We start from the raw sequence: 11,477 nt of genomic DNA, 5'->3' as shown, positions 1-11,477 counted from the left end.
TGTTCTTTTCAAAAAAAGTTATAGGTAATATTGATCATGAAATTTTTTTCTTAAACCTATACTTTTAAAGGGAGCATGACATTTTTTGTAAATTTTTAATTTTCTAGAGATTGTTAATAATTCGGTATATTCATTTTAGTGTCTATAAGTTAGAAATTCTAACGGTGTTTTTTGTAAATTATGAATTTTAGGGGTTTTTTTGCAATGTTTTTAACTTATAGGTATTTTCTATAGATTATAAATTGTTTATAGAATATTTATAATTCATATGTTTTCAATTTACTAATGAGTTAGAAATTCTCAAGCTGTTCTTTATAAATTTTGAATTTTGAATTACGAGTGTTCGTTTGTAATTTTTGAAACTTTAGAGATTTTTTCTATAAAAATAAATTATGTAGGGGATATTTGTAGTTTTCTACAAACTAAAATAAGTAAAGGATTTGAATTATATCAAATGTATCTCCTTTATCCAATAACATGTTAAGTCACATTATGAATATGATAAAATATTTAATTATCAATTTAAAAAAGATAGGATAATTAGAATAGATTAGGATAACAATATAATATTTAAAAAAGTTAAGGGTAATATTGGTCATGAAAAGATTTTCCCGAACTCGTACTTTTAAAGGGAGTATGATTATCATCCAAATCATAATAATTTTCTTGGGGTTTTTATCTTATAGGTACAAGAGCTCGAAGAACTTTCTACTATGGCGCATGATGCAATCCGAACGACTACCAAGTCAGGACCGAGGAACACGCTCATTCGTATGATCAAAAAGATTCGGTCCGCTCTTCAGAGGACGCGTAATGCAAGACGTGATGGATGTGAGGAGCGACCAATTGAGTACGATCGTCGACGGTTCCGAGGACACAAGGGGGCAAACTCAAGCGGTGCACATGATGAAGCTGGCGGCTCACAGTAGGCCCAAGCCGGATGTTCACAGTCGGTTCGAGTCGATGAGGATGCCATGCACTCCCAACTTCACACACAACCGGACGAGGAACTCATCCGAGCTCACGTCGAAGGTGAACGTGTTAGGGGGAGGGGTAGAGGGAGAGGAAGAGGAAAGAGAGTTGTATCCGATTGAAACTGAATATTATGTATTTGATTGAGTATTGATAGGATGTTTGCGTTTGAAACTAAATATTATGTATTCGATTGAGTATTGATTATTAGTATGTGAATTGCATGGTATGTATCCTATCGATTTATGAATTTTTATTTAAGATTATTGATTGGTATGTGTTATTGTGATTGCATTGTGGATTGATTGTGGATTGATATGTAACAACAGAAGTTTGAATTTCCAGTTGAAAGTGGGTGTAAGTAGAGTCTGCCAAATGGTCGGGGTTGGGAACCCCGACCATTTTGTGCATGTACACGAGACAGTCGGGGGTTCCCTCCCCTTCCCGTTGTGTTATTAACAGTGTTCGGTGAGTTTTATGTGTGGTCCGTTGTTGAGTCTATGTAGCCGCAGAATGTTAGCAAGTACAAAGCGGGCCCCACACCCCAGTCCGCAGCAAACCTACACATGAAATTCAAAGTATTAAGAAAAGAAGGCGGAAAAGATCGCGAACCAAGTCGGCTTGCACCCAAAGCCGTGGTAGGGACGACACAGCCATCCCCAGAAGAGTTTCCCATTAAAATTCTTTACTTCTCCCCAGAGATCCCAAAAGCGCAAAGCACTAAAAAGCAAAAGTTTTCTCTCCCCAAAAAAGCGAAAGCCCCCCGCGCCCACCCCCCCCCCCCCCCCCACCATCCCCAATCTCCAAAACCCTTAACACCCTTCTCCTCTTTCTGATTACATGCAAACCCTGCGGCCTTCTTCTCCCTAAGAAATAACGAGCATCAAGGAGAGGAAATGGCGAGCACCAGCGCCCGCAAGCGCGTGGCGCGACTCGTTGACGGCTGTCGTGCGCCAGGGTACGATTTCGAGAAAGATGACGCCAGGCATGCCACACCATTGTCGACGCCGCGAGGAGCCCACCGCTGATAAGCGCAGCTTCGTTGCCGTCGTCGTTGGCTGCGATTGCCCCCATACTTCGAGTTGCTAACGAGATCGAGCAGCTCAATCCTCGAGTTGCTTATTTGTGTGAGAACACCTACTCTTCTACTTGTGATTAATGGTGAAAAGATTTGAACTTTGATGCTTATTGGTAAATTGGATGCAATTCGGAGCCCATGTATCTTGTTTCCTTCTGGTAAAGTTTAGGGATAAGCTGCAAGTACAGTTTCTTCCAAACAGACAATAAACGGCAATCACAAAAATGTGGTAGAAGGATAATAAAAGTAGAAAGGACCAGGAAGAAGGAAATTTAAAACAGTGTTAAGAAAGACAATCTACCCAACCGAGTACTCCCACCAGACGCCAAATCGCGTTGGATTGCTGAAACCCGCTGGATTATGCGGTCGAACTGCAAAATCTCGAGCGGTTAAATAGTATGCTTAATTACTCTAAAGCACTTAATTATGTGGGCACCGAACCGACGACGCTTAATTACCCTAAAGTATTCCAATCACTGCCTCAAAAGATCCCAAAATTATATGCTGCTTCAAAACCGTCAACCTAGTCACCTCCCCCATCCTTCTCTCCACTTCCACTAGTTGACACTGATCACTGCCTCCGACTGCTGCCAAGTGTAGGCTCTGATCGGCGCTGTTTCCAGCCGGTCCCGCCTGCAATTGCTGTCAGGATGTCGAGGAAGATTAGATGATGAGTTTTTTTAGTATTTTAAAGTGTTATGACTTATGAGAGCGTTTTTAGTTTATGAACTTTTGTAGTTTTACTTTTTAAGTGTATATGGTCTGCAATTTGAATAGCTTGATGTATTACTGTTAGTGTTTTGCTTATAATGGTTTTTATTTTTCATGAATTATTATATTTTTATGGATGATAAATAATATATGGAATAATGAGTATGAGGTGGCAGAGCATTTATCAAAATAAGCTATCAAGAGATATACTAGTAGTGAGGCCCATCCAAACGTCACACCAAAGGTGTGGGTCTCACACACTCTATCTCTTAGTAGTTCATTTTGCACATAGATATAGATTCATAACACTTAACATGGAATTATGACTTATGTTTTTTCATTCTCTATGTAATCCCTTTCTTTTTGTTATTAAAATTTTAGTCATGCAAGTTACATGAAGAAAGTCCTCTCTGTATAAGCGTTAAAATTTTATTTTGTAACATGCATTTGTAATTGTTTTCTTTTTCATGCTTGAAGTTGTAGAAGACCAAACTGCTATGAAGATAATGAAAATCAATCTTCTGATATGTGGAGTGGCTTGTCAATTGTCTTCCTTCAATATTAATGCACACAGCAAACAACATGATATGAGAACATATCTTTTATGAGATTCTGGACTAATCATGAATCTTTTAAAACTGACAATGTTTATTTCCATAACTCAACTGTTGGTGATAATGAAATGTGAGAGTTTGTTGACTCAGGCCAGTATCTTCTTAGATGTCTTGTTCCTAAAGTATTAGCTGGCATAAAAGTACTTTCTATACAATATTAAAAAAAAAGAGATCTTTGGAGACAAAAGCAAACGAGTTATCCTTAATCAGGTATGGTAAAAGCATGATAAATTTGGTCAAGATATTAACCTCATACTACAGGTGACACAACCTGGTTTATAATTTGAGAGGAATTTTGAAGAGCTTTGAGAACTAAGCAGTAGATTTTTAGAACTTAGCAAAACATACAGTTACGCGTTTCATCCCATTTAGCCGCTGCAACAAAGCTACTTGGTTTTTAGGAAATAAAATACTTACAAGAAACCATTTGTACTCTATTGTTCTTTGGATGGTTCATGATTTCTTTATCATCTAAATAAATAATGTTTTCTCGTCCTCTTTGTAGTAGTATAACTTGTATCATTATTGCTTGACACCTGTTTACCTTCTGGCTGTTTCTACTATTTAGATATTGGTAGACTGTGAAGCTGATACTTGGTATATAAAATAGCATCACTGTCTTGGCTCAAAAAGTTTACATCAGAAATTTATGTTTATATGGTTTTCACATTTTCTGTGTTTTCTGTTAGGCCGATTTCATGCATTTGAGAAGGCCCACAACTTGGATCCTACATCAAGTGGGCGCGGTGTACGGCAATTCAAAACATACCTCTTACATAAACTTGAAAAGGTTTGCGTGGCAAATGTCTCTCAAGAATATCCTCTGTTTAAGTATTAGAATGGAAATCTTACTTAAAAGTTTGCAGGGTCATGTCATGCTACTAAGTTCTTGATGTAGATCTAGGGTTACATCACGGGATGTGGAGGCATTGGGGTGGACTTGGGACATTTTCTTTATGAGAAAGTAAGGGGATTTAGGATACAATTCACTGCCGTGCCGAACTGCCAAAGCAGTACTATAGGATGCGCACACATAAACACACTAAAGAGTGTGTAAAAGATCCTATCAACAGGATTTAAGCTTGAATCTATACCTGAAAAGTATTGGTCTTCAATTCAAATGGAAGATCTGTACCATTAAATATGATCCAAATCATTAACATTGTTAAAACAAAATATCATTGGTTTCTGTTATCTCTTTCATGTGATCTTAAAATGGATAACCACAAATTGCTTTGATATATGTTCTAGAAGTTGTAAGCTGTCTTTATTTAATGTAGAAACTATTTATGTTAGCATAAATTGCTTGAATTCATAATCTGAAATTCCAAACATTATTTTTAATCAACATGCTTACTCAAGCTGTTAGGTTTGCTAGCAGTTGATCCATGAGTGGAAATCGTCAAAATCCTATGTTTTTTTAAATCTGTTTTAGGCCATTTAGGCAGTACAGGTCGTGTACAAATGAGTGGATTTTGAATTTGTTGCTTTAACACATGTTTTGTTCATTGAAAAAAAATAAATAAAAATCAGTTTGATAGGATCCAACGTCAATTTCTAATGGTAGGATTCTCTCTCTCTACACACACACATGCACCTATAAGTTAGGTTCTACATAGTCAGGATGGTTATTTGGTAGGTCTTATATTTTCATGTCATTTAAATAGCCCCACAGAAATATTCAGTTATATATTACAGCCTAGGTAGCACGGACAAGGGTGCGGAGACGGACACAGACACGGGGCATGACAAATTTGTAAAACGTAGGATACGGGGATACGGCTATTTGCGTGTGTGTAAAATTTACGTTAGATGAGGATATTGAATTAAAATACATATAATATTTGTATCTTTCTTTCTATTATCTAACAATTAATAATTAGGTTAAATAATACTAAGAATAAGGGTTAACAACAAAAGTTTTAATCATATAGGGTAATACAATGGGTAATTTTCAAATATTTAAGTAATGGGTGTTAGTTTCCAGGTTCAAAAGACTGATTGGTTTTGAAGCAAATATTACCAAAGATACTAGTTTAGGTAGAAGTAATGGGGAAATCAGATTTTGCTTTGAACCACACATGTCCATGGTGTGTCTGTGGAGCATCCGTGTTTGACTTGGGCACAACACCCAAAACACCATGTCCGAGTACCCTAGATTACATCGCTTAATATAATTATATTACTCTCAGCCACCTCACTTCTCTTTTTCTTATTCTCAATCCAAAACCCCAATACTGTGACTGAGAATATAGGTTTCTTTCCATTTTTGGCTGGCAGGATGAAGTGGAAACAAAACCACAGCTTGCAAAAAATGATCCTAAAGAAATACAGAAATTCTACCAGTGGTACTACGAAAATTATGTCAAAGAAGGCCCCACCAAACGGAAACCGTAAGACTAGACAATAGTTCATTGATGAATCAATGTTGCTTTTCTTTTTTGAACTTTATAAATTATATCAAGCAAACTTTATCTCTTAATTGCTTCTTATTCACCCTTAATCCTGTAATTTACAGTGAAGAGATTGCAAAGCATTATCAGACAGCATCAGTGCTATATGATGTGCTGAAAACTGTGGTACCCTCTGACAAAGTTGATGCGGAGGTTTGTGTTTTATGATGTGATATTTTATAGTGGAAATATTCTCATGTGTCTGCCTCACGATGACAGTTATTTAACACAGTGTATGTTTCATGATATATTTGCAGATAAGTAGATATGCTAGAGAAGTTGAGAGAAAGAAAGTTCACTTTGGCCATTATAATATTCTTCCTCTTCATTTTTCTGGTGCTGCTCCAGCAATTATGGAACTTTCGGAGGTCAGCTACATCCAGACCTTGCTTTGTCTATTTTATTCTGGCTAGATTGCTATGATTTTTTCCTTTTCTTCTATTTTCAATGGTCCTGGATAATGCATAACGCAGATCAAAGCAGCTGTCACTGCTTTATGTAATGTGGAGAATCTCCCAATGCCCAGAGTTCACCAAGCGGCAAGTGCACGACCAAATAGCGATGGATCTTTGATTTCCTCGGATGAGGATAAGCCGGTCCATGATTTGCTTGACTGGCTTTGGTTGACATTTGGATTTCAGGCAAGTTCTTTTCTTTATTATTCTAAATCTGTTCAATAAACCCCATGCATGTGTCTATATAGTTTCTAGATCATTTGTTTATTTTCGACACGTTGTATAGTATTTGTTTTTCTTCTGGAAAACAAAACCGTTGTCATGTAGAAACTAAATTGACAGATCTTCTTTAATTTTTAACTGAAGAAAGGGAATGTGGAGAATCAAAGGGAACACTTGATTTTGTTACTCGCCAACATGGACATAAGAAATAAGGCCGAAGATCGCTATGCCCTGGTACTGTAATCCATCTCCTAGAGAGGCATCTTCTATTTTCCTTTAGTACACATATATTAAATATTCATATCTTTCTTTTCATTGTAAAACCGAGGAGATTTGATATTGTATATGTTATTGCAGTTGGACAATTATACTGTGGAGCAACTCTTGGACAAAGTTTTTAAAAACTACAGTTCATGGTGTCACTATTTGCACTGTGACTCTAGTCTTAAGTAAGTCATATAGGCCATATTTTCCTGTTGCTAACATATTTGAATGAATTGTTATAAGAGAGATTTCATTTTAGCGATCATTTTGTTATCTTCATTGCAGGTTCCCAAATAATGCTGAGAAACAACAGTTGCAAATTCTTTATATTGGACTGTATCTCCTTATCTGGGGGGAAGCTTCGAATATTCGTTTTATGCCTGAATGCCTTTGTTACATCTTCCATTGTGTAGGTAACTTTGACCTGTTGAGTTTGTCCTTATGTTTGTCAAGCATTACTAATTTATTTCTATTTTGTCCATAAGATGCTTCAGTACAGATTCCTTTTCTATTTTGCTGTAAATCTCACCATTTTATAATCCTTGTATACTCAACACTAATTGCATGGAAACTGTGACATAAATGTTAAAGGCTCCTTGTCACTAACATGTTGGTTTCCTCCAATTCTTCTCATTCTGCCTGCTATAGGTGAAGAAGGGATATGAATTGCTGGAATAGCTTTGGTGTTTCATTCATGTGATTATGGATAGATATAAGTTATTGATGGATGCTATGTAAGAAAGAAAGAAAATGTAAAAACATATATAATAACATTTGAGGATGTTGGAAAAGTCACGGTTGTTATACCCAACTATTTTTCCTCTTTTGGATCTTCTTTATTCATTCTAATCTAGTCAATATCATGTGTCTCTGTGCCCAACTCTTAGTAGATCATAACCACTTTACATGAAGATGATGATTGCTATGATACCATATTAAACACATGACAATATAACTGTAAAAGGAAAGAGAAATAGGAGAAAAGAGGAAGGAGCAGAAGGTGGAAAATGGAAAAGAATAGCACTGAGATAAGTTGGGAAGCAATTGCGAACAATCAGCTTTTTGTACTGTATATTATTATTACTTAATATGACTAAAACCACCTTAATCTTGTAGATCAAGATAAACAACTCACTTCAATTTGAACGTACCATCATTGGAGTTGAATGGGAAGATTTTCTTCCAGGAGGAGGAAAGGGAGAATCCTTGCTCTCTCTCGCAAGCACACACAGATCACAGTCCACACGTGGTGTATGGTTTATTATTCCCTTTGATGAAACTTAAATTATTCCACTCAGTAAGGGCTTGTTTGAATTTGGAGCGAGTGAAGGGAAGTTAAGGGAACCTAGGAGAAGTTAAGGGAAGGTAAGATAACATGTAAAACTTGTTTGGGAAATTAGTAAGGGAAATTAAGGGGAACTTATTTCACCCCGTTTGGGAAGCACAGTCCATGCGTGGTGTATGGTTTATTATTCCCTTTGATGAAACTTAAATTATTCCACTCAGTAAGGGCTTGTTTGAATTTGGAGCGAGTGAAGGGAAGTTAAGGGAACCTAGGAGAAGTTAAGGACTTAAGGGAAGGTAGGATAACATGTAAAACTTGTTTGGGAAATTAGTAAGAGAAATTAAGGGGAACTTATTTCACCCCGTTTGGGAAGTGTAATAAAATAGAGGAAGGAAAGGGAATATATAAAATGACATAAATACCCTTACATGTTATTAAGTTATGTTCTTAATATGGGGTAATTTGGTCTCTCTACAATTGCTTTGCTCTCCTCCTTTACCTTCGCCCAATTTGGGGGAAAGAGGAAATAAGTTCTTCTCTCCTCCTTTACCTTCCCTTCTCCCCCATTACCTGGCCCAAATTGATTCCCAAACAAGGTTAAAGCCTACCATAACTTTTCCTACCCCTCATTACCCTCAATCCAAACACACTTAAGTTGTATGGTGGACATCTCAATGTGTAATTCGCACTGTTTATCTTGATATACACATCATAGGATGATAGGCATGGGATATTGTTCGTTCTTTTTATTATAAATAAACCCAGTTTCTTTCCCCACCAAACTATATGGCAGTCAACCTCATGAAGAATCCACTATTCATCTTGAGCTATGCACCCTAGCAGGATATCAAATTGACGAATGTATGTTTTGAAACCCTTCAGTCTTGCATCAAATAGTCCCTTGTGTTTGATTGCTGAAAACCATCATAGCACAACCATTGGATGAATGAGTTTGAAACCTTCAAACTGTACAAATTTCTATGCATATCCATTTCATGATGTACTGATCAAGAGGAACTGTTACACAGATAAAGATGAACTGTTCAAACCATCCATGGAGTGTCCATCGTGTGGTTGCTAGATAGAAGAACTATTTGAGTCATTTTTCTTGGAAAGAATAAAGTTTTGTCTATACACGCACAAATACATATCTAGATCTAGAATTCTAGATATTATGTAATGTGCATACAGGCATAAGCAGACAGGCTTCTCCTTATGCTGTCAAAATAAGTTTTTTATTTGTTTTAGCACTTGATAGATGATTTCAAATTCCTTATTATTTTAACACTGCATCAAAATTAAATCTATAAGATGGCAAAAGAGCTGCATGGAATTATATTTGCCAATGTACATTCCGCTAGTGGAGGATATTTTGAACCAGCATATCAAGGGGAAGAATCATTTTTGCGAGATGTTGTGACTCCTATCTATCAGGTCTTGCGGAAGGTATTCGTTTTGGTCGAAAGAATCCTTACTTATCTGCTCTTAATGTCCTTGTTTCTTATTACTGTCTGATCCTTTTCATTCTTTTACAACAGGAAGTCCAAAGAAACAAAATGGGCACTTCTAGTCATTCCAAATGGAGAAATTATGATGATCTAAATGAATACTTCTGGTGAGTGTTTCCTTTTGTATTTAAAAATTTTCATTGGTATTTTCTATCATAAAGCATGTCGTCTTTTGCAGGTCAAGGGATTGCTTCAAAATAGGATGGCCTATGGACCTCAAAGCAGACTTTTTCATTCATACGGAGGAGATACACCCTAAAAAAGAAGTCAGTTCTCTTCTCTAACCCGCAATAGAATAATGGTAATTTTAGTAGTCATACCTATTAATAGCTCATAAGTCATATCCAAGAGTGAAGTATCCATTTAATCTTATGAGTAGATTCTCTTGGTTTCAATTAATAACTTCAGTGCAAGTTAGGATCTTGTTGCCGAAATTCGACTCAAACAGTTAGTATTAGAAGACACAGAGAGCATGGTCTTTCAGGGTGAGATGAAGAAAATTTTAGAGATCATCTTATTCATCTGACCAATTACAAATGTACGACATGTTTTGCTTATTGAACATCAAATTATCCCTGGAGTCGTAGCTATACATAAGAATATGAAAATATTGTTCTCCTCCATTCTTTTTGGTTGTATGAGTCTTTTATATTAATAATTACATATAACTATGCACTTTGTCCTTAATATCATACAAATTATCTGCAGCACCATGTATATTAATAATTACATATAACTAGCACTTTGTCCTTAATATCATACAAATTATCTGCAGCACCATGACCAACTTAGTAATGGACGAGTTAGTAGCGGGCGGAGGAAGCCCAAAACAAATTTTGTTGAAGTACGCACCTTTTGGCATCTATTTAGAAGTTTTGACCGCATGTGGACATTCTTCACATTGGCTTTTCAGGTACTTCGCTTATCTTGTAGTTTGTATCTTGCCTCAAGTTTGTATATTGTACACTGCTTAACATACCTTTTATTATTTCAGGCCATGCTAATTGTTGCATGGAGTCCATCAGGATCTATTACAGCTATCTTTAATCCGGATGTTTTTAGAAGTGTTTTGAGTATCTTCATAACTGCTGCGTTACTCAATTTCCTTCAAGGTACTGTCTTGGGATCAACTAGATCTTTTCATATTCAGGAAACATGTCCAGTCGTGCTCTTTGACTTTATCTTTGTCTTGCAGTAACTCAAATTGAGTTTAAGTCCCTATCAAATACATATCATCTTGTCCTTCTTTTGCTTTGTTTCTTGGTCTAGGAATGTTTTGGAGTTTTCTCCTGGGCTGCATTAGTTTAAAATGCACAACCACAAGGTAGGTTCCTATATTTGTTAAATTGCCTTAAATTTTGTGCCAATCCCCTTTCATTGTCCACAGTTTCCTTTCACCATTAATTTGGCACCAGTTTAGAGGTTGGCGTCATGTTGGTAGCTGGATGTCAAAGTTTGTTACAAACTTTATGGAGCCCTATGCTCCATAGCAGACCCCATTTTGATGGGGGAATGGCTTACAGGTTGATGCATTGATGATCATTAAGATAAACCGTCTTCTATGTATTATAATTTTTGTATCAGATATGCTGTATGCAATTAACTGCTTCTTTAAATTCTTTCAATTTTCATAATGTCATTTTGATTTGGCAGCCACTTTAGATATCATTCTTAGTTGGAAGTCTTGGGGAAGCATGCGATACACCCAGATTATTCGGTATCTTCTGAAATTTGCTGTAGCAGCTGCATGGCTGGTAGTGCTGCCTTTAATTTTGCTATTGCCATTTACATAATACCGAACATTCTGGCTGCCTTGCTGTTTATGGTTCCACCACTTCGGAGGACCCTGGAGCGTTCTAATAATCGTTTAATCACTCTTCTGATGTGGTGGTCACAGGTAATGATCTTTTTTTAT

The 11,477-nt window shown here is 36.5% G+C and overlaps 1 protein-coding gene across 1 annotated transcript in view; it reads left to right on the top strand.

The window, feature by feature from the left end:
* Positions 1,348–11,477, top strand: part of LOC109842398 (callose synthase 7-like) — a 34,611-nt gene continuing 24,481 nt past the window's right edge. The window contains exons 1-16 of the mRNA XM_020411278.1: positions 1,348–1,383; positions 1,958–2,099; positions 4,065–4,165; positions 5,656–5,768; positions 5,894–5,981; positions 6,086–6,196; positions 6,302–6,469; positions 6,650–6,739; positions 6,863–6,954; positions 7,055–7,178; positions 9,366–9,500; positions 9,593–9,669; positions 9,741–9,828; positions 10,338–10,475; positions 10,557–10,674; positions 11,216–11,342. Coding sequence (XP_020266867.1) covers positions 1,348–1,383; positions 1,958–2,099; positions 4,065–4,165; positions 5,656–5,768; positions 5,894–5,981; positions 6,086–6,196; positions 6,302–6,469; positions 6,650–6,739; positions 6,863–6,954; positions 7,055–7,178; positions 9,366–9,500; positions 9,593–9,669; positions 9,741–9,828; positions 10,338–10,475; positions 10,557–10,674; positions 11,216–11,342 — 1,748 coding nt within the window. The remainder of the gene's footprint in view (positions 1,384–1,957; positions 2,100–4,064; positions 4,166–5,655; positions 5,769–5,893; positions 5,982–6,085; positions 6,197–6,301; positions 6,470–6,649; positions 6,740–6,862; positions 6,955–7,054; positions 7,179–9,365; positions 9,501–9,592; positions 9,670–9,740; positions 9,829–10,337; positions 10,476–10,556; positions 10,675–11,215; positions 11,343–11,477) is intronic.

This window comes from Asparagus officinalis, chromosome 5 (genome assembly GCF_001876935.1).
Source record: "Asparagus officinalis chromosome 5, Aspof.V1, whole genome shotgun sequence".
Taxonomy (NCBI): domain Eukaryota; kingdom Viridiplantae; phylum Streptophyta; class Magnoliopsida; order Asparagales; family Asparagaceae; genus Asparagus; species Asparagus officinalis.
The sequence above is the reverse complement of the archived record's forward strand: the minus strand, read 5'-3'. Positions and strand labels throughout refer to the sequence as shown.